The sequence below is a fragment of the Danio aesculapii genome, chromosome 15, assembly GCF_903798145.1.
Source record: "Danio aesculapii chromosome 15, fDanAes4.1, whole genome shotgun sequence".
NCBI lineage: Eukaryota > Metazoa > Chordata > Actinopteri > Cypriniformes > Danionidae > Danio > Danio aesculapii.
In genome coordinates this window covers 7599699-7625809 of record NC_079449.1, presented here as the reverse complement: position 1 = coordinate 7625809, position 26111 = coordinate 7599699, and the positions used below count along the sequence as shown (strand labels likewise).

General features: G+C 47.5%; 1 protein-coding gene and 1 long non-coding RNA gene across 2 annotated transcripts in view; one reads left to right on the top strand and one right to left on the bottom strand.

The window, feature by feature from the left end:
* ccdc150 (coiled-coil domain containing 150) overlaps window positions 1-26111 on the bottom strand; it is a 55326-nt gene that overhangs the window by 16301 nt on the left and 12914 nt on the right. The window contains exons 7-15 of the mRNA XM_056474315.1: window positions 24830-24937; window positions 23276-23400; window positions 22097-22274; window positions 9637-9705; window positions 7299-7391; window positions 7143-7226; window positions 6919-7017; window positions 4990-5046; window positions 4787-4911 (exon numbers count right to left, since the gene is read on the bottom strand). Of these exons, the coding sequence (XP_056330290.1) occupies window positions 4787-4911; window positions 4990-5046; window positions 6919-7017; window positions 7143-7226; window positions 7299-7391; window positions 9637-9705; window positions 22097-22274; window positions 23276-23400; window positions 24830-24937 (938 nt within the window). The remainder of the gene's footprint in view (window positions 1-4786; window positions 4912-4989; window positions 5047-6918; window positions 7018-7142; window positions 7227-7298; window positions 7392-9636; window positions 9706-22096; window positions 22275-23275; window positions 23401-24829; window positions 24938-26111) is intronic.
* Window positions 19752-20579, top strand: LOC130242262 (uncharacterized). Its single transcript, XR_008838953.1, has 3 exons — window positions 19752-20001; window positions 20215-20323; window positions 20412-20579. It is a non-coding gene; the product is annotated as an uncharacterized LOC130242262 (long non-coding RNA).

Below are 26111 nucleotides of genomic sequence, written 5' to 3'. Positions count from 1 at the left end.
TAAAGGCCAATAAATACACCAAACATGTTTAAATATTCAATACAACAATGTGTTATCTAGAGTCCTTTTAACAGAATGACTACTGTTCCAGCTTCCTTTCAAATAATAAGTGAAATTTACCAGATTTATCACGGCAAGAAAAGCTAACTTTTATATACTGTGTGTGTCTGGCATCAAAATTCTCAAAAGTAATTCATTAAGAGACAATTTTTTTACATTTGTAAACATTTGTTTTTAACTTTTGACTCATTTTATAAGATACTTTTGCTCATAAAATACAGCAATGCTGACTGCAAATACAGCACTTCTACAATGAGATCAGAACATTTTCTATGACACTTCATCCTTGGTTTAAGGCCAAGGTTAGAGTCATCCTGGTCAGTGCGACATAAATAAAATAATGCACTTTCAAGTTGCATTGACCCTGCTATTTTCATTAAAATATCCAGTGTTGTATATTTCACTGACTTGTGCTTTTACATTATCCCAGATTTTTGTAAGAAAGGTTAAATGCAGAGAAATAAGCCATTTTAACTAGAGAGATGACACATGTGCTGTGTTTTCAAGCAATAGACGTCGCAAACCCTCGATTTCTGGTTTGTATTTATAGAGAACAGAAAAACAGCTTTAATATGTTGTGTTGCACTCATCTCTCAACAATAATTGCTTCAGCATTTCTCTAATTTCTCTTCAACAATTTTTAGCAGTCTTCCGCTACAAGAGGAAAGCAGCGGCTGTTAAGTGCGTGAAGTGTCCATCATTCCACACTTCATTTTAACGGTTGAATATAGTGCACTTATTCCTTTTAGAGTTTTCAGTGTGGATGCACTACTTACACCAGGGGTCACCAATCTCGGTCCTGGAGGGCCGGTGTCCCTGCAGGATTTAGCTCCAACTTGCCTCAACACACCTGCCTGGATGTTTCTAGAATACCTAGGAAGACCTTGATTAGCTTGTTCAGGTGTGATTGATTAGGGTTGGAGCCAAAATCTGCAGGACACCGGCCCTCCAGGACCGAGGTTGGTGATCACTGACTTACACTATTTATACTATATCATGACATAGAATAGTGCATTAGTATGCGATTTGGGACACACTTTATGTTTTTGTTTGTTCTAGTGTTTTTGACATTTTTGTTGACATTACTGTACAGTATCTTTTACAGCAGTTTTGTATGCCATAAACCTTGTCATTAATGTTGTTTCACAATCTCCAATCATTCTGAACTCTCCAGTAAATTGAGGACACTGTTGATTTCAGGTGACCTGCATCCTGCAACACGCAGAAACACCACTGTCTAGACCAGTGTTTCCCAACCCTGTTCCTGGAGGCACACCAACAGTACATATTTTGGATGTCTCCCTTACCTGACTAATTAACTTCAGGTTTTGGAGTCTCTTCTTATGTTCTAATTAGGTGATTCAGGTGTGTTTGATTAGGGAGACATTGAAAATGTGTACTGTTGGTGTGCCTTCAGGAACAGGGTTGGGAAACACTGGTCTAGACCAGTGTTTCCCAACCCTGTTCCTGGAGGCACACCAACAGTACATATTTTGTATGTCTCCCTATTCTGACCCATTAACTTCAGGTGTTGGAGTCTCTTCTGATGTTATGATAAGTTGATTCAGGTGTGTTTGATTAGGGAGAGGTTGAAAATGTGGACTGTTGGTGTGCCTTCAGGAACAGGGTTGGGAAACACTGGTCTAGAAACATAAAAATAGGACTGAGCAGCACTTGTGGAAAGTACTGAATGCATTTTGGCTAGAAGAGTAGTTTTAGTTTGGGCGTGTAACACTGAAGACTTTTTCTTTCTTTTGTCTTTCTCTAGGCAGATTATTATTACAATCTAGTTTTGTGTTTTTGTTATATTTGTGTATTTTTTCTTTGGTGCCACTTTCTATTTCATTTATTCATTTAATTCTTTTTGGTTGTGTAAATTTATTGTACAGTTGAAGTCAGAATTATTAGCCCCCCTGAATTTTTAGCCCCGCGTATATTTCCTCCCAATGTCTGTTTAACAGAAACAAGATTTTTTCAATACATTTCTAAACATTCATTTATTTTCTTTTCGGCTTAGTCCCTTTATTAATCTGGAGTCGCCACAGAGGAATGAACAGCCAATTTATCAAGCATAAGTTTTACCCTTCCAGCTGCAATCCATCTCTGGGAAACATCCATACACACTCATTCACACACATACACTACGAACAATTTAGCTTACCCAATTCACCTATAGCGCATGTCTTTGGACTGTGGGGGAAACCGGAGCACCCGGAGGAAACCCACGCGAACGCAGGGAGAACATACAAATTCCAAACAGACACGCCAACTGACCCAGCCGAGGCAAGAACCAGCTACCTTCTTGCTGTGAGGCGACAGCACTACCTACTGCGCCACTGCGTCGCCTATTTCTAAACATACAAGTTTTAATAACTCCTTTCTAATAACTGAATTATTTTATCTTTGCCATGATGACAGAACATAATATTTGACTAGATATTTTTAGGATACTAGTTTTCAGCTTAAAGTGACATTTAAAGGCTTAACTAGGTTAATTAGGCAAGTTAGGGTAATTAGGCAAACCATTGTACGATGATGGTTTGTTCTGTAGACCAGGGGTTCCTAAACTTTTCAGCCCATGACCCCTAAAATAACAATGCCAATGACTCGCGACTTCCAAATTACTCAGAGGTGGTTATAAATATACAAACGTTGTGCACACAACAATAGGCCTATATAAACACAAGCATATTGACACCACAAAAAAGTGCAACAGGCCAACAACCATATTATTTTTATAGTAACTTAAGGAACTGAGAAAGGCATTGTGCCAAAACATTTGTGTTTTGTATCCCCTAAAAATGTAAGATAAAGCTATAGAATTCCGGCAGGCACTTCAGGCTCCCCCAGACAAAACCAGCAGACTGAGGAGCAGCTTTTCCCCAGAGCTGTCTCCCTTTTGAACTCTGCCCCTCACTGACTCTTTTGCACCCCCAATACACCCCCACACTCCTCTAACTTATACTCCTCACAATCACTGCACTCATCATCATTTAACATTTGCACATTTAAAGTTTGCACATATTCATTGCACTGATTCATTTATTTGAACTGTACATACTCACAGCACATGGACATTTGTAATTATGTTTATCTATCTGCACACTTCTGATTACTAATAGCATCCTGTACATATATTCATTTATGGTAAATGTCTGTTCAAAGCTAATACAACCTGTATATAATATTCATAGTACATCCATCTGTAAATATTACCAAAGTTTTTCTATAACTGCACTTATACCTATAACTTATACCTGTATCCTGCACTTGCTGCTATTGCACTGCTGGTTAGACCAAAACTGCATTTTGTTGCCTTCTACTTGTACATGTGTAATGACAATAAAGTTGAATCTAATCTAAAAAAATAAAGTTATTATTTAATTACTGTCAATCAAAACCTTTTGAATAATTTAATTTAATATTAACCTCACCTAATGAGACTGATGAACACAATGTTTTCAGCACAAGTCTATTCTTGATTTAATTTTGGAGATCGCCACTCAGAGATCAGTTTAACGTTCAGTTGTGGCCTGTATTTATTTTTAATATATTTGATAGCCACAAAGGTGTCAGAAAGTTTAACCTGGTGCTATAAAATCAATCTGCTGCAGCTGATGCTATTGCTGTGTTGTTAATCTGAAGTAAACACACCAATCCACTATGAAAAAAAAAATTTAAAGGCTGATGGACTTTCATTTGCATGTTGTTGTTTTTTTTACTATTAAAGATTACTCTTTTTATCGTCTGTGGGTTATGGATAAAATATAGTCATTCTAATAGTTTAATAAAATTTATTTGACTTTTGGAAATCACCAAGAGATCCCTTGTCATTGTCCCGCGACCTCCCAGGGGTCCCGACTCCCACATTGAGAACCACTGCAGTAGACAATCAAAAAAAAAATTTGTTTAAGGAGGCTAATAATATATATAATATATAATATATATAATATAATATTGACCTTAAATTGGTTTTAAAAAAATAATAACGATAATAATAATAATAATAATAATAATAATAATAATAAGGAGGCTAATATATATATATATATATATATATATATATATATATATATATATATATATATATATATATATATATATATATATAACATAATATATATAATATAATATATAATATAATATTGACCTTAAATTGGTTTTAAAAAAAAATAACGCTAATTATAATAATATATATAATAATACTAATAAGGAGGCTAATATATATATATATATATATATATATATATATATATATATATATATATATATATATATATATATATATATATATATATATATATATATATAATATATATATAACATAATATATATAATATAATATATAATATAATATTGACCTTAAATTGGTTTTAAAAAATAATAAACTGATTTTATTCCAGTCGAAATAAAACGAATAAGACTTTCTCCAAAAGAAAACATATTATAGGAAATACTGTGAAAAATTCCTTGCTCTGCTCAACATCATTTGGGAAATATTTAAAAAAGAAATTTACAGGAGGGCTAATAATTGTGACTTCAACTCTATCTATTTTTGCTATTTAGATTCCTTCAATTTGGTAAATAAATTCACTTATTTATTAGCAAATTCGCTGTCATCTTGGTCTCTCCCACACACACAAAAAGAAAAATCACAAACTGAATTTTAACTCTTTAACCCAAACTTTAAAAGTCGTAACACAGTGTAATAAACATTAACACACACCTCTCTCTTCTGAGGGTCTGCATTTCCTCTGCTGTTTCTCTGAGCTCTGCATTCAGTGTTCGTGTGTTGTGCTGTAGATGTGTGTGAGACGACAAGACGTTCTCCAGAGTCTGCGCTACTTCATTCTGTACACACGTAAAACACACACTCGGTCATAAAAATGTGATCTTTTGTTAATGCATGTTCAGTTTGGACAAACTCACCATGTCTCTGTGCTGCTGCTGCAGTTGATCTTTCAGAGCCTGATTTTCTCTCTGCATCTTGAGAATGAGAGTGTTAAATATTCAGCAGTTCACTTGTTGAAAGGGTCATATCATATATTATTTATTATGTAATATTCTTAAGCTTTCGGTGCCAACAAAACAACTGCCATCATTTTGTTTTATATCAGTGTTTTGCACTTCTACACTCGACCCAACAGCAAAGTTTTCAAGTGATCCATCATTCAATATAAACAAAGCTTTTATTGTGACAGATGTATAAACCAATCTGCACTGAAATGTGAGGCAGAGATCTTCAGTTCTGCTTGGATTGCTTTGTCGTGAAGCAGACCAAGATTATGAGTACTGGATGGACGTTGTTAAATATGGATGTCATATATTAATGATTTGGTTTCTGATATTAGCATGATGACATTAGAAGTGATCAATACCAGCTTTACATTTACATTTAGTCATTTAGCAGATGCTTTTATCCAAAGCGACTTACAAATGAGGACAAGGAAGCAATTTACACAACTATAAGAGCAGCAGTGAACAAGTGCTATAGGCAAGTTTCAGGTGTGTAAAGTCTAAGAAGCAAAGCATTAGTAATGTGTTTTTTTTGAGAGAGAGTACAGTTAGTGGTATAGCCAGAGAGGGAGTTAAGATTAGGAAGGAAAGTGGAGACTAAATAGTTGAGTTTTTAGTCGTTTCTTGAAGACAGCAAGTCACTCTGCTGTTCTGATGCAGTTAGGGAGTTCATTCCACCAACTGGGCAGATTGAATGCAAGAGTTCAAGAAAGTGATTTCTTCCCTCTTAGGGATGGAACCACGAGGCGACGTTCATTCACAGAACGCAAGTTTCTGGAGGGCACATACATCTGCAGAAGTGAGAGCAGATACGAAGGAGCAAAGCTAGAGGTCGCTTTGTAAGCAAACGTCAGAGCTTTGAATTTGATGCGGGCAGCAACTGGCAGCCAGTGCAAACGGGTGAGTAGCGGAGTGACATGTGCTCTTTTGGGTTCATCAACGACCACTCGTGCTGCTGCGTTCTGAAGCAGCTGAAGAGGTTTGATAGAATTAGCTGGAAGCCCGGCTAGTAGAGAGTTGCAATAGTCCAGTTTGGAGAGGACAAGAGCTTGAACAATGAGTTGAGCTGTATGTTCAGATAGGAAGGGTTGGACCTTTCTGATGTTATAGAGTGCGAATCTGCAAGATCGAGCAGTTCTAGAAATGTGGTCAGAGAAGTTCAGTTGGTCATCAATTGTTACTTCAAGGCTTTTTACCATTTTGGATGCAGTAATGGTTGCCCCATCCATCTGGATTGAAAAGTTATGGTGAAGAGTCGGGATGGCAGAAACTTCAAGCATTTCCGTTTTTGTGAGGTTAAGCTGGAGATGATGATCTTTCATCCAGTGTGAAATGTCTGACAGGCAGGCTGAGATGCGAGCTGGAACCGAGGGATCATAAGGGTGAAAAGAGAGGTATAGCTGGGTATCATCAGCATAGCAGTGGTATCATTTTTGATACTTTTGATGCAGCTTTGTTATCATTTAACGCTCACTGAAAGTACTTTAATAATTAAATCGCCCTGTAAATGTAATCTCTAGCAAATATTAAAATTGATGTGTTGCATATTGTCAATTATGAAGTCTATATGTAATGTCACCATGGCTCAGTGGTAAGCACTGTCACCTCACAGCAAGAAGGTTGCTGGTTCGAGTCCCGGCTGGGTTGTGCTGGGTTGACTGAAATTGCATCTGCACGGTAAAACATATGCTGGAATAGTTGGCAGTTCATTCCGCTGTGGCGACCTCTCAAATAGAGAGCCGAAGAAAAATGAATGATATAAAGTATAGTTAGTACTGTATATAAATCATTACATCTTTAGAAAGTCCCAAAAAAGATGCTGCACAAGTGTGTGTGCTTTACCTGTGTGTAACTGTTCTGCAGTGCAGTTTTGGACTGACAGTGTTGAGTACATTCTGTTTTTAATGTCTTCAGGTCAGCGGCCATCTGCTGCACACGTGCCTGAGTAAACACACACACAAACCCACACGCAAACAGTCTGTTTACTTGAAGTCTGAAGTGTTTCGGCAACATGTTGACTGTCATGCTGTGCAAAATATGTACGACAAATCCACACACAAACAGACCTGCAACTTGCCCTTCTCGTAGGCCAGTTTGTTCTTGCCATCCGTCATCTCCCAGAGCATCTGTTCAACCTGACGATGAGTGACCTGACAGCGAGAGAGATACAGATTTACAAGCTTTTCCTTTCCTGACTTGCATATGATCTTTTGATCTTAAACCTGCTGATGTTCCATGGCTGCCAGGCTCTCCATCAGCTCCTTGTTCTCCTCCATCTGTTTCTGCAGTGCTGAGTTCACCGTGGTCAACTCCGCCTGTCAATCACAGGGGAAAAGCATGTTTATGGTTGTTTGCTGGTGTAGCATTTCAATCATAAAAGTCAGTTCATATGCAAAAATAGCTTCATTTTATACCCAGAAGAAATAAAAATCAGTGTACAACTTGAAATTTACCACCCCCCCCCCCACTCCCTTATTATAATTATTATTATTATTTTTTTTTATTATTTATTCATTTTCTATTTTTTTGTTTCTGGGGTCGATTTGGGTTGGATTATACACTCACCGGCCACTTTATTAGGTACACCTGTCTATCTGCTCGTTAATGTAAATTTCTAATCAGCCAATCACATGGCAGCAACTCAATGCATTTAGGCATGTAGACATGGTCAAGACAATAGGGAAGAAAATGAGAATGGCCAGACTGGTTCCAGCTGACAGAAAGGCAAAAGTAACTCAAATAAACACTCATTACAATGAGGTATGATGAAGAGCATCTCTGAACGCACAACACGTCCAACCTTGAGGCAAATGGGCTACAGCAGCAGAAGACCACACCGGGTGCCACTCCTGTCAGCTAAGAACAGGAAACTGAGGCTACAATTCACACAGGCTCACCAAAATTGGACAACAGAAGATTGGAAAAACATTGCCTGGTCTGATGAGTCTCGATTTCTGCTGCCACATTCATATGGTAGGGTCAGAATTTGGCATTAACAACATGAAAGCATAGATCCATCCTGCCTTGTATCAACTGTTCAGGTTGGTGGTGGTATAATGGTGTGGGGGATATTTTCTTGGCAACTTTGGGTCGATTAGTACCAATTGAGCATCGTGTAAACACCACAGTCTACCTGAGCATTGTTGCTGACCATGTCCATCCCTTTATAACCACTGTGTACCCATCTTCTGATGGCTACTTCCAGCAGGATAACGCGCCATATCATAAAGCGTGAATCATCTCAGACTGGTTTCTTGAACATGTCAATAAGTTCACTGTACTCAAATGGTCTCAACAGTCACCAAAACTCAATCCAATAGAGCACCTTTGGGATGTGGTGGAATGGGAGATTCGCTTCATGGATGTGCAGCTGACAAATCTGCAGCAACTGCGAGATGCGATCATGTCAATATTGGCTAAAATCTCTGAGGAATATTTCCAGTACCTTTTTGAATCTATGCCAGGAAGAATTAAGGCAGTTCTCAAGGCAAAAGGGAGTCCAACACGGTAATAGTAAGGTGTACCTAATAAAGTGGCCTGTGAGTGTATTTACAGTCACTTCTTATTTATCAGAAAACATATCGAAATCTGCATTCTAGTAGTTTTATTAATCTTTGCATACCCAAAGTTCACACTTCATTTGGTCGCTACTCTTTTCAGTTTTCTGCTGCTGATGCTAGGAATCATCCTTAAGTTCAATCCAGTTAATAGTACAAGATCACTATGCTTGTATTTAGTTTCTTCTTGGTTTTATAAGTTATTATCTGCATCTGTGAAATTGTTATTGTATTGTGTCCCTGCTGCTTCATATCTGCTTTTCATGTTGCCTCTTGGCCAGGTCGTCATTGTAAATGAGAACTGGTTCTTAATTCATTTACCTGGTTAATAAAAGGTTTCTGTTAATAGATACGTGAAAATAGCTCCATTTTATATCAATAAGAAATAAAAATCAGTGTAGAAATTGAAATTCACCGCCCCCCATTTTATATTATTATTATTATTTCATTCATTCATTTTATTATTTTTATATTTTATATTATTTTATAGATTTTAAGACCTTTTTAAGACCATTAGGAATGAAATTTCAGACTTACACAAGGCTAAACGTTAAGAATTTTTTCTAATGGCCAGTTTAAATATTTAACATTAAAAACAAATGTTATTAAACCATATGTTTATAAATAGAAAATATAAATAGAGTTGGCCAACAGAGTTAATAAATAAGAGTTAATGAATAAACTTTTGTTAAAACTTTTATTAAGATGGAATGACAGTGATTGGATGGGTGTTGGTCCGATTGGGTAGCTTTACATGGACATAAGAAAATTAAGACCTGTTTAAAATGATTTAAGATCTACAACACAATATTTCAGTGAGTTTAAGACTTTAAGGTCTACAATTTAGATTTAGAAATTTAATTACTTTTAAGACCCTGCTGATACCCTGTTTACATGTCATGTTCTTACTGTTTTTCAAGCATATGCTTAATAAAAAAAAGAAAGATACCTCAATTCATTGAAAGCACTAGTGAAAATGACCTTCATATCTGGTCAGAAGTACCTTGATTTCTGTTAGCTGTGTTTCTAGGATGTTCTTCTCCTTTTCCAGCAGACAGACTGCAGAGCTCATCTGAGATGGGGAAATAGAAGAACATTAAAGCAATGGCTCATATTTGTTTATGATTTACTGTGTTTTACTGTAAATAAACTGTTGTGAGCATGATGTGAAACAAACATCTTAATGGTAATGCTGATCAGTTTTATTTCAGCATTACTGAGATCTAAGAAACATTCTCCTGTTTAATTATAGTGGAGGGATACTGTAGGGTTTGTTTTATTAGTTTATGTTTCTATATACATCTAAGGGGTTTCAATATTTTTCATTTATTTTTTTCTATTTTAGCACATCAAGATCAACTAAATGAAAATGATAAATAATTTGTCAGTTTAAATACGCCTCTGTTTTGTAGAATGAAGTCACATGCGTTGCTCAGGTTGAGTTTTTTCACAGACTTCAACAGAGTGTAAAAGTCTTGATGGTTCTGTGGGTCTCGTCTATCAAATCTGATCTTTATTTAGTATTTTCTAATGAATTGAAGTCAGGGATTGGCTGGGCCAATTCACTGGACCTGATTTTCATCCTTTGAAAGCATTTTAGAGTCTCCTTGGCTGTGTTTTGGATCATTGTCCTGCTGAAATGTCCACTCTGGTGTCATCTTTATCCTCCTGCTAATGTAGCCACTGAAGCAGTCCACTGTTGGACTGAAGCAGCTAATATTCAATTACAATGAGGAAGTAAAATAATTGATTGGAACAACAAAGCCTCATTTGGATGATGGTTGGTCTTTCCAGCCAGCTTTTGAAAAGACGATCAAGCCCATTTGGGGATCCAGTGGCACAGTTGGGTGAGTGAGAATTAGCGTGGCTGGTGGTGTCGGCGCTCGACGGGGTACTTGGTGAGACCCAGGCCCCAGCCCGCCAAGCCCTGCCCGACGGGAGACCCCTTTTCCGGGATGTCCCGCGCCTGGAGGTGCCTGTCCGGGGCTGATTGTCTCTGACCTGCCATCTGGAATTCGGGGAAGGCGAAGAATTGTGGACTTAGGTTTTGGCGGCTTTGCGTTTGAACGAACCAGGGGGTCAAGGGCCAGGCTGGCTTACCCAGGAACAGTGCCCCGACCCCCGGCGAGCTGGAGGGCGCCCGTGGGCATGGGGAAACCCAGCCAAGGGGCTGAGACATTGCAGGCTTACCCAGGAACAGTGCCCCGACCCCGGGCGAGCTGGTGGGCGCCCGTGGGCATGGGGAAACCCAGCCAAGGGGCTGAGACATTGCAGGCTTACCCAGGAACAGTGCCCCGACCCCGGGCGAGCTGGAGGGCGCCCGTGGGCATGGGGAAACCCAGCCAAGGGGCTGAGACATTGCAGGCTTACCCAGGAACAGTGCCCCGACCCCGGGCAAGCACTGTTGGCTCTGGCGCGATGAGGGGGGTTCCAGGGGCACCAGTGACACAGTTGATTGAGCGAGAATTCGCGTGGCTAGTGTCAACGCTCACCGGAGTACTTGGTGAGACCCAGGCCCCATCCCGCCAAGCCATGCCCGACGGGAGACCCCTTTTCCGGGATGTCCCGCGCCTGGAGGTGCCTGTCTGGGGCTGATTGTCTCTGACCTGCCATCTGGAATTCGGGGAAGGCGTAGAAATGTGGACTTAGGTTTTGGCGGCTTTGCGTTTGAACGAACCAGGGGTTCAATGGCCAGGCTGGCTTACCCAGGAACAGTGCCCCGACCCCGGGCGAGCTGGAGGGCGCCCGTGGGCATGGGGAAACCCAGCCAAGGGGCTGAGACATTGCAGGCTTACCCAGGAACAGTGCCCCGACCCCGGGCAAGCACTGTTGGCTCTGGCGCGACGAGGGGGGTTCCAGGGGCACCAGTGACACAGTTGATTGAGCGAGAATTCGCGTGGCTAGTGTCAACGCTCACCGGAGTACTTGGTGAGACCCAGGCCCCATCCCGCCAAGCCATGCCCGACGGGAGACCCCTTTTCCGGGATGTCCCGCGCCTGGAGGTGCCTGTCTGGGGCTGATTGTCTCTGACCTGCCATCTGGAATTCGGGGAAGGCGTAGAAATGTGGACTTAGGTTTTGGCGGCTTTGCGTTTGAACGAACCAGGGGTTCAATGGCCAGGCTGGCTTACCCAGGAACAGTGCCCCGACCCCGCGCGAGCTGGAGGGCGCCCGTGGGCATGGGGAAACCCAGCCAAGGGGCTGAGACATTGCAGGTTTACCCAGGAACAGTGCCCCGACCCCGGGCGAGCTGGAGGGCGCCCGTGGGCATGGGGAAACCCAGCCAAGGGGCTGAGACATGCAGGTTTACCCAGGAACAGTGCCCCGACCCCGGGCGAGCTGGAGGGCGCCCGTGGGCATGGGGAAACCCAGCCAAGGGGCTGAGACATTGCAGGCTTACCCAGGAACAGTGCCCCGACCCCGGGCGAGCTGGAGGGCGCCCGTGGGCATGGGGAAACCCAGCCAAGGGGCTGAGACATGCAGGTTTACCCAGGAACAGTGCCCCGACCCCGGGCGAGCTGGAGGGCGCCCGTGGGCATGGGGAAACCCAGCCAAGGGGCTGAGACATTGCAGGTTTACCCAGGAACAGTGCCCCGACCCCGGGCGAGCTGGAGGGCGCCCGTGGGCATGGGGAAACCCAGCCAAGGGGCTGAGACATGCAGGTTTACCCAGGAACAGTGCCCCGACCCCGGGCGAGCACTGTTGGCTCTGGTGCGGCGAGGGGGGTTCCAGGGACACCAGTGACACAGTTGATTGAGCGAGAATTCGCGTGGCTAGTGTCAACGCTCACCGGAGTACTTGGTGAGACCCAGGCCCCCATCCCGCCAAGCCATGCCCGACGGGAGACCCCTTTTCCGGGATGTCACGCGCCTGGGGGTGCCTGTCTGGGGCTGACTGTCTCTGACCTGCCATCTGGAATTCGGGGAAGGCGTAGAAATGTGGACTTAGGTTTTGGCGGCTTTGCGTTTGAACGAACCAGGGGTTCAATGGCCAGGCTGGCTTACCCAGGAACAGTGCCCCGACCCCGGGCGAGCTGGAGGGCGCCCGTGGGCATGGGGAAACCCAGCCAAGGGGCTGAGACATGCAGGTTTACCCAGGAACAGTGCCCCGACCCCGGGCGAGCTGGTGGGCGCCCGTGGGCATGGGGAAACCCAGCCAAGGGGCTGAGACATTGCAGGTTTACCCAGGAACAGTGCCCCGACCCCGGGCGAGCTGGAGGGCGCCCGTGGGCATGGGGAAACCCAGCCAAGGGGCTGAGACATTGCAGGCTTACCCAGGAACAGTGCCCCGACCCCGGGCGAGCTGGAGGGCGCCCGTGGGCATGGGGAAACCCAGCCAAGGGGCTGAGACATGCAGGTTTACCCAGGAACAGTGCCCCGACCCCGGGCGAGCTGGAGGGCGCCCGTGGGCATGGGGAAACCCAGCCAAGGGGCTGAGACATTGCAGGCTTACCCAGGAACAGTGCCCCGACCCCGGGCGAGCTGGAGGGCGCCCGTGGGCATGGGGAAACCCAGCCAAGGGGCTGAGACATGCAGGTTTACCCAGGAACAGTGCCCCGACCCCGGGCGAGCTGGAGGGCGCCCGTGGGCATGGGGAAACCCAGCCAAGGGGCTGAGACATGCAGGTTTACCCAGGAACAGTGCCCCGACCCCGGGCGAGCTGGAGGGCGCCCGTGGGCATGGGGAAACCCAGCCAAGGGGCTGAGACATTGCAGGCTTACCCAGGAACAGTGCCCCGACCCCGGGCGAGCTGGAGGGCGCCCGTGGGCATGGGGAAACCCAGCCAAGGGGCTGAGACATGCAGGTTTACCCAGGAACAGTGCCCCGACCCCGGGCGAGCTGGAGGGCGCCCGTGGGCATGGGGAAACCCAGCCAAGGGGCTGAGACATGCAGGTTTACCCAGGAACAGTGCCCCGACCCCGGGCGAGCACTGTTGGCTCTGGTGCGGCGAGGGGGGTTCCAGGGGCACCAGTGACACAGTTGATTGAGCGAGAATTCGCGTGGCTAGTGTCAACGCTCACCGGAGTACTTGGTGAGACCCAGGCCCCCATCCCGCCAAGCCATGCCCGACGGGAGACCCCTTTTCCGGGATGTCACGCGCCTGGGGGTGCCTGTCTGGGGCTGACTGTCTCTGACCTGCCATCTGGAATTCGGGGAAGGCGTAGAAATGTGGACTTAGGTTTTGGCGGCTTTGCGTTTGAACGACCCAGGGGGGTCAATGGCTTGGCTGGCTGCCCACAAAAGTGTCCCGATCCCGGCCAGCACCATTGTCATTGGGGGCATGGGGGTCCCGCCCCAACCAAGCGGTTCAGACATTGAAGTCAGGCCCAAAGACAGTGCCCCGATCCCGGCCAGCGCCGCTGGCATTGGGGGGTAGGGATCCCGCCCCAAACAAGCGGGTCAGACATTAAAGGCTTGCCCCGAGATAGTGCCCCGATCCCGGCCAGCGCCGCTGGCATTGGGGGGTGGGGGTCCCGCCCCAAACAAGCGGTTCAGACATTAAAGGCTTGCCCACAAAAGTGTCCCGATCCAGGCCAGCGCCGTTGGCCTTGGAGGGTGGGGGTCCCGCCCCAACCAAGCGGTTCAGACATTTAAGTCTTGCCCAAAGACAGTGCCCCGAACCCGGCCAGTGCTGTTGGCCTTGGCCTTGGCCTTGGCCTTGGCCTTGGCCGGGGCGAACGTCCGACACTGGAAGAAGGCAAGCACAAAACTCCCATATTGAACGCCCCTGGAACTACGTGCCGCTGGTGCACCCCAGCCGCCTCAACAAATTGAGCACTGCGCCGGGTGGCGGTAGTGGGAAAGGCTGGTGCCCCCGAGCTATCTCTGTACCACAGTACGGGCGAGGTGATGGAGAGGGTGGTTCCCCACATCCAGATGGTTCACCAAAGGCACGTCTGCGTAGCGAGTGCCACTAGCTAAGTCAATGTTCGTGGCTTAAGTGTGGGGTGCCCGGGGTCTGCTGGTGAGCAGGTGTCAAACTAGAAGACCCTTTGGGCCCGGTGCTTGCCCCGGAAAGGGTGCGGGCCCTGGGGGACAGGGGGTGGGAGTGGTGGCCCTGGGTGTCAGGGGCTCCAGCCCCTCTGACGTGGGCCCCTGCCCCCGGAAAGGGTGTGGGCCCTGGGGGAAAGGGGCTGTCAGTGGTGGCCTTGGGAGTCAGGGGCTCCAGCCCCTGTAACCTGGGCCCCTGCCCCCGGAAAGGGTGTGGGCCCTGGGGGAAAGGGGCTGTCAGTGGTGGCCTTGGGAGTCAGGGGCTCCAGCCCCTGTAACCTGGGCCCCGGCCCCCGGACAGGGTGTGGGCCCTTGCCCCCGGACAGGGTGTGGGTCCTGGGGGAAAGGGGCTGTCAGTGGTGGCCTTGGGAGTCAGGGGCTCCAGCCCCTGTAACCTGGGCCCCTGCCCCCGGAAAGGGTGTGGGCCCTGGGGGAAAGGGGCTGTCAGTGGTGGCCTTGGGAGTCAGGGGCTCCAGCCCCTGTAACCTGGGCCCTTGCCCCCGGACAGGGTGTGGGCCCTGGGGGAAAGGGGCTGTCAGTGGTGGCCTTGGGAGTCAGGGGCTCCAGCCCCTCTGACGTGGGCCCCTGCCCCCGGAAAGGGTGTGGGCCCTGGGGGAAAGGGGCTGTCAGTGGTGGCCTTGGGAGTCAGGGGCTCCAGCCCCTGTAACCTGGGCCCCGGCCCCCGGCCCCCGGACAGGGTGTGGGCCCTTGCCCCCGGACAGGGTGTGGGCCCTGGGGGAAAGGGGCTGTCAGTGGTGGCCTTGGGAGTCAGGGGCTCCAGCCCCTCTGACGTGGGCCCCTGCCCCCGGAAAGGGTGTGGGCCCTGGGGGAAAGGGGCTGTCAGTGGTGGCCTTGGGAGTCAGGGGCTCCAGCCCCTGTAACCTGGGCCCCGGCCCCCGGACAGGGTGTGGGCCCTTGCCCCCGGACAGGGTGTGGGTCCTGGGGGAAAGGGGCTGTCAGTGGTGGCCTTGGGAGTCAGGGGCTCCAGCCCCTCTGACGTGGGCCCCTGCCCCCGGAAAGGGTGTGGGCCCTGGGGGAAAGGGGCTGTCAGTGGTGGCCTTGGGAGTCAGGGGCTCCAGCCCCTGTAACCTGGGCCCCTGCCCCCGGACAGGGTGTGGGCCCTGGGGGAAAGGGGCTGTCAGTGGTGGCCTTGGGAGTCAGGGGCTCCAGCCCCTCTGACGTGGGCCCCTGCCCCCGGAAAGGGTGTAGGCCCTGGGGGAAAGGGGCTGTCAGTGGTGGCCTTGGGAGTCAGGGGCTCCAGCCCCTGTAACCTGGGCCCCGGCCCCCGGACAGGGTGTGGGCCCTTGCCCCCGGACAGGGTGTGGGCCCTGGGGGAAAGGGGCTGTCAGTGGTGGCCTTGGGAGTCAGGGGCTCCAGCCCCTCTGACGTGGGCCCCTGCCCCCGGAAAGGGTGTGGGCCCTGGGGGAAAGGGGCTGTCAGTGGTGGCCTTGGGAGTCAGGGGCTCCAGCCCCTGTAACCTGGGCCCCGGCCCCCGGACAGGGTGTGGGCCCTTGCCCCCGGACAGGGTGTGGGCCCTGGGGGAAAGGGGCTGTCAGTGGTGGCCTTGGGAGTCAGGGGCTCCAGCCCCTCTGACGTGGGCCCCTGCCCCCGGAAAGGGTGTGGGCCCTGGGGGAAAGGGGGTGGGAGCGGTGGCCCTGGGTGTCAGCATCAGCATTTGGGATGATGGTAGGTCTTTCCAGCAAGCTTTTGAAACCAAAGTCCATTTGGGGCCATGATGAAGATGGTTGGTCTCGGGAACGGCCGGTGGCAAGGGCTTGGCGACGCTCACCGGGGTACTTTATGAGACCCAGGCCCCAGCCCGCCAAGCCATGCCCGAAGGGAGACCCCTTTTTCGGGACGTCCCGCGCCTGGAGGTGCCTGTCCGGCGCCGATTGTCTCTGACCTCCCATCGAGAATTCGGCGACGGCGAAGAAATGTGGACTTAGGTTCTGACGGTTGGGCAGCTTTGAGAAAGTTGGACTTAGGTTTTGACCGTTTCGCGCCTGCACCAAGCACGCTGATCGATAGGAGCTTGTTTTGACGCCCCATGGGTTAGGCCCCTGCCCGGCACACCTGCCCCAACATGGGTGGGTCGGCCTCTATGGGTGTGGTTGGTTCCTCCCTGCCTCGGGCGTGCTGTGAGGGAGGCGTGGGGGGGTGTCCCTCCGCACACAACCCCCCCCTTTCCCGCCTCTATCTGTGGGAGGAAAAAAAACTCAAATGGCCCGTCTGGTTTTGACCAAGAGCATGTCCGGCGCTCTGCCCGCCAGCCCGCCCGCCTGACCCCCTGTGCTTTGTCCCCCCCCTGCTGATTCTCAGTCCGCGCCGCCCTCGCCCTGGAACAAGGGCTGGGGGTGGTAGGTGGGCTCGGTAGAGTCTCCAGCGTGGTGTGTCGAGCCCAGGGGCCGTGTGGGGTACGGGCTGGTGCTGGCTCCAGCCCCTGTGTGTGTGCGTGACCAGTGCTGCGTCTCCTGCCCGTCCGCAAGCACGCCCACCCCTTCGGGTTTATCCTTGCCGGCCCTCGGCGGTCTCCCCTGCCCCACCTGACCCCCCCTACCCCTCTCCCCCGGAGGTGTGTGGGGGTGGCTGGTGGAGGCGGAGGGTGGCCGCTAGTAGTCTCTGGCGAGGTGAAACAAGCCGGGGTCAGTGGTGTCCGGGCTTACGGTCTGGCCCCTCCTTTTTGATGGTTGCGGTTCATGATGCGGTGAGCCCCGGAAAAGGTGCGTGTTCGATGGGGTTCTACGACACTGCTTTGAAAGTGGGAAAAAGCCATGTATAAAGCCCCCGCGGCTGGTGCAGTCCAAGCTGCCCAAAACGTTGCGTGTTCGGCCGGGCTCATGCCATCCCTTTGTGGGGGCAGAAAAGGGAACTATAAAAAGGCTTATTCAAAAAGCCCCCCGCGGGCTGGCGCAGTCCAAGCTGCCCAAAACTGTGCGTGTTTGGCCGGGCTCATGCCATCCCTTTGTGGGGGCAGAGAAGGGAACGATAAAAAGCTTTATGCAAAAAAGCCCCCTGCGGGCTGGCGCAGTACAAGCTGCCCAAAACGGTGCGTGTTCGGCGGGGCTCATGCCCATCCCTTTGTGTGGGAAAAGGGGAATAAATCAAAAAGCAGCGAAAGTCCCCGCTGCTGGCACGGTGAGGCTGCCTGAAATGGTGCGTTGTTCCTGGGACAAAAATCCACCAAAAGTCGTAACAACTGCTTCCATACAAGTTGGATCAAAGGGATCTCGTAGGTATCGGTCCTTCCCCTTTAAGAGGGGGAGGGGGAACCAGCGTCGCTGACGCGGAAGCGGACGCTTCGTCCGCCATCTTTTAAACCGCTCCACGCGGCATGTGGGTCTCTCTCCCTCCAGCCTTGGTCTTGGACGGTCATGGCCGAATGTGCGCTCTGCTTCAACGTCTACAGCCGCCTCTCGCCGCACCTGTCTGCGGTTCACAAGGTGTCGAACGCGGACGAGAAGAAGCTTTTGCTGGCGCTCGCCGCTGGGCGCGTGGACATGCGGAAGACGGCGTGCCCGGTGCCCGGCTGCCGGAGGACGCCGGCCCGCCTAGACAGACACCTGAAGCAGCACGCCGAGCTCTCCGTCTCGGCCAGGAAGGAGGCTATGGGCCGAGCGAGGCGTCGGAAAGTGGCTCGAGAGTTGCGGTGGTTGCGGTCCACTCAACCGACAGTACCCGTGGTGTCTCGGCTGGCGTCGTCCTCCGAGGAGGAACGGGAACCAGACGGCCCGGAAGCCGAGCGTCCCTGCGCCGACCCCCGCTGCAGGCTCGCAACGGAGCGCATACAGGCCCAGCTCTCAGAGCTCCGCAAGCAGGTGGACAAGGTGAGGTCCGCCCAGCTCCAATTCGCCCGCCGCTATCGAGAGTTGAGGAGGGGGGAAGAGGGGAGGAAGAGCAGGCGGGCAAGGTCGTGTCCTGCCCCGCCGGCACCATCCCCCGACCCCGCCCCCGGGCGAGGGCCGGCCCCCGGGCGAGGGGCGGCCCGAGGTCTCCGGGCGGCCTCCGGGCCTGTGGAAGCCTACGATCCAACAAAGTACCCGTACCCGGACCACGCCCGCGCCTTGAGTTGAGTATGGTTATGGCACTTCTCTGTTGGGCTGGTGGTGGGTGTATGTCGTCTAGGCTGACTTTTGACTTTCGCCCCCGTTCTGCAGACTTGCTTTTGGCAGAGTTCGAGGGTTTCCAATTGGGGAGCGAGCCCACCGCCCGTCTGTGGAATAACGTGGCCTCCAAACTGGCGAGGGTCAAGGCCTTCCTAGGCTTCATGGCGACAGGCCACGCGGACCCAGAAACCTTGTCCTTCCTCAACCAACCGGCGCGCATCCGAGCCTGGTCTGCCCTGCTAGGCCAAACGGGCATGGCCGAGCCCACGAGGCAGCACTACCTGAAGAACGTGGCGCAGTTCCTGGATTATCTCTCCGAAACCCCGCCGGCCTCCTGCCGCCTCTCCAGTACCACCCTGGTGCTGATTCGCAGGGAGCTTCGAGCTCTCATTCGCGGCATACGCCGCCGCGTCGTGGTACACGAGGTTAGGACCAAGCAGGCCAAAGAAGGCAGACTCATCTCCAAAGCCACCCTGCTACGCTGTCATCGGACGGCTGGGAGAAAAATACCTGCCCTTCTAGGTGAGTGTTTGGTCCCCGCCGGTCTGCGTTTCCACCAGTGGCGGTGGAAACGCTGACCTTCTCTCCGTTCTTCCCTCTTCTGCTCCAGGGCACCAACGGCTCTCGGTCAAACCGAGCCACGTCAGCGTACCCACCCCTTAACCCCCGAATGGGGGTTAAGGGGTGGGTACGCTGACGTGGCTCGGTGCCCCAAGGCAAAAAGATAATGTCTGCTCCGGGGCGCCAGCGGCTCTCGGTCAAACCGAGCCACGTCAGCGTACCCACCCCTTAACCCCCGAATGGGGGTTAAGGGGTGGGTACGCTGACGTGGCTCGGTGCCCCAAGGCAAAAAGATAATGTCTGCTCCGGGGCGCCAGCGGCTCTCGGCCAAACCGAGCCACGTCAGCGTACCCACCCCTTAACCCCCGAATGGGGGTTAAGGGGTGGGTACGCTGATGTGGCTCGGTTTGACCGAGAGCCGCTGGCGCCCCGGAGCAGACATTATCTTTTTGCCTTGGGGCACCAGCGGCTATCGCTAAGTTTAAACCGTTGGTGGTGTAACATGGTTTGTTGGAAAAGTCTAACGCCTAACTTCCCTCCGTCAGACGGCCTCGAGTCCAGCCCAGACACCAGGCAGCAGTGGCGCTTCTACGGCTACCTGACCGGCTACCTGACCTGCATCACGGGCCATCGCTGTGGGGTCTTCCAGAACCTGACCATCCAGGAGGTCCAAGAGGCTTCCAGAAGCCCGGACGAGTCCGCCTATGTCATAAACGTGAGTGGAACGTTGCATGTGGGGGCCACCAGGGGTAGGGCTCACTTATCTTCTCTGTTTTTCCCAGATCACCACGCATAAGACAAACCGAGCCTTCGGCGCGGCTCAGCTGTCTCTCAACAAGGAAGAATACAGCTGGTTCAGGAGGTTCTTGCAGCTGCGGGCTAGCCTCCCCGGGGGGAGCCAGGCCTCCTATTTTTTTTTTACTTCCAGATCCAGTCCCTGTCGAACCCTGAACAAATATTTTCAATCTGCATGGACCAGCATGGGGCTTCCCGGCAAGCCCACCTTCACTGACGTCCGAACTGCCATCGCGACCCACGTGAGTATCTATGCCAGTGCCCCCCCGCTGACCCCCATGACTGCCAGCGGCTTTGACCACAAAAAGTCTCTGTCTGTCTCTGACGCAGGCAAAGAATTCACATTCTTCCGAGGATCGCAGGAAGGTGGCCCAATTCATGTGCCACGATACCTCAACCTCAGACAAGTTCTACGCGCTTCACCTAGGCCCTCTCCAAGCACGTGAGCACCGCAGACTCTTCGAGAGGGCCTTGGTGGAGGAGGAGGAGGAGGAGGAGGAGGAGGAGGAGGAGGAGGAGGCAGCGGGCAGAGAACGCCACTCAAGGAAGGGGCGCCAGAGGGCAGAGAGTCCCGGGTCACCCATGGTAAATCAGTTCCTTTTTGGCATGGACCTCAACAGAGGGACGTGTGGTGTTAGGTAACTGGCCTTTTCTCTTTTTCAGGAGGGAACTAGCAGGAGGACGCTGCCATGGCCGCCTTCGAAGGGGAAACGCCCCCTCGAAGCAACAGAAGACTCTGAATCTTCCTAAATAAAAATTGAACAATAAAGGTCATATGGTGTTCAGTGTCTTTATCTGTGATTGATAAAAAATAGCTTCGAATGGGACAAATGATCCCTATCTCCTCTGTTAGAAGTGTCGCGTGGGACGCCCGCGTCCAGGTTCAGCCTTTGCTAAGTCCCAATTGGGACAAATGATCCCTGTCTCCTCTGGTAAAAGTGTCGCGTGGGACACCCGCGTCCAGGTTCAGCCTTGGTTGAAAGCCCATCGGGACAAATGATCCCTTTTTAAACACAAAGTGGTGCCAGGCTGGACGAGACTGTCCAGGTCTGCGCCGGCGTTGAATGGCCATATGGCCCATGGTCCAACTCTGGGTATTTGCAGGTGTCTCCCGGGACGGCTCGGTCCTTTGGGCTGCATAAAGAGGTCGGATGAGGGCTGCCCAAAAGCGGGGGTTAACTTCTGTGAGGAAGGGCAGAGGGTTGCTAAACAATTATTGAGAGATTTCAGCTGCTGTCTGGGCTTTCACTGCCTTTCTACACCTCCCTTTTATCATCTGTTTAATACTTTTTCCTTGAGTCATTTCATTTTATTACACATAACTTAACTAATTGGATTTGTTTTCTTTGCATATATGGATTGCTTTGGTTGTTACCAACATCTGGGAAAAATTTTAAGTGAACGGCACCTTTACAAATATTTCTGAGAAAAATGGTGACGTGTTCAATACTTATTTCCCCCGCTGTAAATAAACATATAAAAAACTAATGCAGCGTTAAAAATTTTTTTATTCTAAATGAAAATATATTTATGATTAAGCAAAAGTTTTGTTTCATACTGTACAATTTTTTGTTTTATTCTATTCTGATAGTTTACTTTATTAATGTCATTTAGATCTTTTTTCTACAACTCCCTCCCCCCCCCCCCAAAAAATACAAATGTATATAATAAAATGGCTTTTAAAATGTTAATAATATTCTTTTTTAAAAGTGCTATTTTTTTAAACACATTTTTTTAGACAACACACACAATACCAATTTTTTTAACTTTAGAATTGTTAAAAAAAATTATATTTTGTGGAATAATCCTGATTAAAGTGGAATAAAATCTCTAAATGCCATTATTTTTAAGAAATCAAATAATATTCAGAGATTTACAGTATAAAATAAATGTTAACACTACACCTAATAAATCCAGGAAATAAATCCACACCTAATAAATCTGCAGAAAGTTTTTTAAGGGATCTTTTATTTATTTATTTTTATTCCTGTTCTTTTATTATCCGCTGGACTCACTTGACTATGTATGTGATCTCTCTCCTCTCTCAGCATCTCTCCATCTCTCAAAGCACTGCCGATCTCCCCTTTCAGCCTCTCAATGGTCTGTTCCAGCATCTGCAGATGATTGACAGCTGTTTCCTGGGAAACCAGAGAACTCTGCTGCAGTCTGGAATGTTCCATCTTCAGCGTCTCCCTTCAAAACACAATTCGCTTTGTTAAACCTGACATCCCATATCACAGTTTCCAGCTCCAAATACTCTGTCAGATGCTAAAAGTGAACAACAAACGGCATTAATAAACACTCACAGTAATACTATTATTATGCTGCAATGCTTTTGAAAATCATGATTGTGGCGGCACGGTGGCTCAGTGGTTAGCACTGTCGCCTCACAGCAAGAAGGTCGCTGGTTCGAGTTCTGGCTGGGCCAGTTGGCATTTTTGTGTGGAGTTTGCATGTTCTCCCTGTGTGTGGGTTTCCTCCGGGTGCTCCAACTTCCTCCACAGTCCAAACACATGTGGTATAGGTGAATTGGATAAACTAAATTGGCCGTAAGTGGTTCATTCCGCTGTGGTGACCCCGGATTAATAAAGGGACTAAGCCAAAAAGAGAATGAATGAAAGAAATTGGGACGTAATGTATGAGTGTGAATGAGTGTGTATGGGTGTTTCCCAGAACTGGATTGCAGATGGAAGGGCACCCGCTGTGTAAAACATATGCTGGATTAGTTGGCAGTTCATTCTGCTGTGGTGACCCCTGAATAGAGGGAATAAGCCGAAGAAAAATGAATGATTAAATTAAAATATAAATGATCGACCATGATACCTTATAGCATGGATATACAGTTTATATCCATGCTTGATCTTTTATAAATCATTAAAATATTGGCAATTGTGATGATTTTGTATTAGATTCACCGCAGGAAATTTTTATTCTACATAGCATTACAACAAAATTGATTTACAGCAATTGTTTAATAGTTTGTCTGTGTAGTTTTGTGTATTGTTTTTAAGGATGAGCAACATGTTTCCATCTGCATAATCTACAGGTAGAATGAACTTTAGCCCCAAATCCTGCTTGAAACCGTGTTTGATATCATCAACACGTGTTGTAGGAAGTGTTTGTCTCTAGCCTGCTGTGGGTCGTGAACCTCCAGCTGTGTGTGATCTGCAGTAATGAAGGTGTGTGTAACTCACAGCTCTTTCTGCAGGGCGAGTTTCTCTGATATGGTTCTCTGTAGTTCAGCCTGGATGTTCCTCCTGGCTGTGTCTAAAAGCAGATCCTGCTCCTTGAGGTGTTTAGACACACGATCCCGCTCTGCCTAAACAATGAGGAAAAATGAAAAACTGTGTCATTGATCAACTTTGTTCAATGCAAACTGGCATTTTTACTCTTTACTCAGTCATACCTGACAATAAGGTTTCACTAGTTAAAGGAGATCTATTATACTCCTTTTGACTAAATGTAAAATAAGTCTCTTGATGACCCTAGAGTGTGTATGTGAAGTTTCATCTCAAAATACCACACAAATAATGTTTATAACTCTTTGAATCTGACCCTATAAGGCTTCGATCCATTTTGGTGACTGTCACTTTAAATTCTAATGAGATTGTGCTCTTTTCAAAAGAGGGCGGAGCTACAAATGCCTACATGTTAGCATAGTGGCAGATTAAAAACAAGACTAACGTCGTATGCTAATGAGAGAGAGATGTTCACTAATGAGCGGGGTTTTCTCCCTCTGATGACATACAAGAGGAGAATGTTGATCAATGTGTTTCTGCAGACTGTTTTCATCAAGTGTGATTATGCAAATAAAAAAGTAGAAATAATTACTTTACTATTAGCAGCTGGTTATATTCACAGATTTTTGCCACACAACTGTGTTTAAACCCCTTATAAAAGTGATTTTTGCATAATAGGTCCACTTAAATATATTTACTAACATATACAGAACTCATACAGAACAATACTTGAACAGCAATCATTAATCATCGTTCAACATACACTAATGCATTAGTAATATTGCAATGTTGTGCTTGTTTACATCAGTTAATGCACTAAGTTAACATGAACTAACAATAAACAACGGTATTAGATTACCTTACATTAGCAAAGATGAATAAATACTGTAATAAATAAATAGTTTGTTCATGTTGGTAAAATACATGAATATTAACTAATACAACCTTATTGTAAAGTGTTATCCTTTATTACTCTTAATTATATTAATTATTATCTTTTGCTTTCATATTTTATACACTGAACTACTGTTGACTTAATGAATAATTCCTCCACAATCTGGTAATTCAGTTGTTTCAGGTTAGATAAAAAGATTTGGCAATATGAATATGCAAATGCGCAATGTGCAGTAGGTAGCACTGTCACCTCACAGCAAGAAGGTTGCTTGTTCGTGCATCGGCTGGGTCAGTTGGCATTTCTGTGTGGAGTTTGCATGTTCTCCTTGTGTTCGAGTGGGTTTTTTCCGGGTGCTCCGGTTTACCCCACAGTCCAAAGACATGCTGTACAGGTGAATTGGGTAAGCTAAATAGTCCGTAGTGTATGTGTGTGAATGAGAATGTATGGGTGTTTCCCAGTGATGAGCTGCAGCTGGAAGGGCATCCGCTGAGTAAAACATATGCTGGAAAACATATGAGGATAAGTTGGCGGTTCATTCCGCTGTGGCGACCCTTGATTAATAAAGGGACTAAGCCGAAAAGAAAACGAATGAATGAATAATTAGAATACTGTACCTTGATGTTGTTCTGGTATTCAGTCTGTAGTTTGGCGTTTTCCTGTGTTAATGAGTGAAGTGCAGAGCTCAGTTCTGAACACTGAACCTCCAACTTATTGTTTAAAACCTGAGAAAAAGTTTTTTAAACTTTATTTAGAACACGTACAAACATTTTCACACCAAAAAGGAACATTTCTCAATGAAAACTTGTTTTTTGACAAAGCTGGTTGTGTGGACACAGCAGGTCAAAAACAAATGTTAATAGTGATTTTGCTATAAAAACATTTCAGCCAATTTTCAATTATTTGAGTGAGTTTAGCAAACAAATCATGTCTATGATGCATTTTATTTGCCTTTAAAGCTTCAGTGTTATAATCATCAATCTTTTATTACTCATTCTTGTGTTTTAAATCAGAAACTGTGTTTGCCATGAATGAAAGTAAACAAAAAATAAATGTGTTGTCACTTTTTATCAATTTTTATTAAGCACTTTAACACAATAACTAGTATTACTAAAGCAAAAATTCCACTTTTTAATATAATAATACTCAATAATAATTTAAATATTGTAACTTTTTGTAACAGAAAACAAGCAAAGAATCCCACTTATACTGTACTATAATTTCCACTTTAAAGCACTGCAAACAGAAAATAACATGGTGTTCATAGTTTTTCCTAGTCTTTGACAAGAAAAATCTTGAATTATTCAGCAAAAAGAAAAAAAAACGAATAAATTATTTTGATGAAATTGAATAATGATAACAGCTGCAAAGAAAACAATCATCAGTTCCTGGTTCCCTCCTAATCTCCTGTCAGTTCAGCAATGGTAATACTATTTTATAGACATTGTTCGACTAGAACACTCCACTGCCTTAATTAACAGAGCAAAGATTTCAACAATCCTTCATTGGAACCAAATGCATGACAGTTTGATCTCCCTTATCAAAACTGACAGAAATGATTAAGATGTCTCAGGATATAGGTGACAACAAACTATCTCTTCTTTCTGTTTGATCTGTTTTACAATAATCTTAGTAATCTTTTTTTTCATTTATGTACTTCTCTGACATTATGTATATAGTTTTTATTTCTCTTGTATATTTATTTACACATTTCTGTATGCATACATGCATATATTCATATATTTGTGTTTGTTTGTGTACATATATATCATTTGCATTTTTAAATTTTTGTTTCACATTGCAACCATCCTATTCACCTTATTCTCTGCGTATGAGCGGGCACAGCCATTTGAATCTTTTTGGCTCGAAACGTCCAGTCTCATTCACTTTCCATTAATT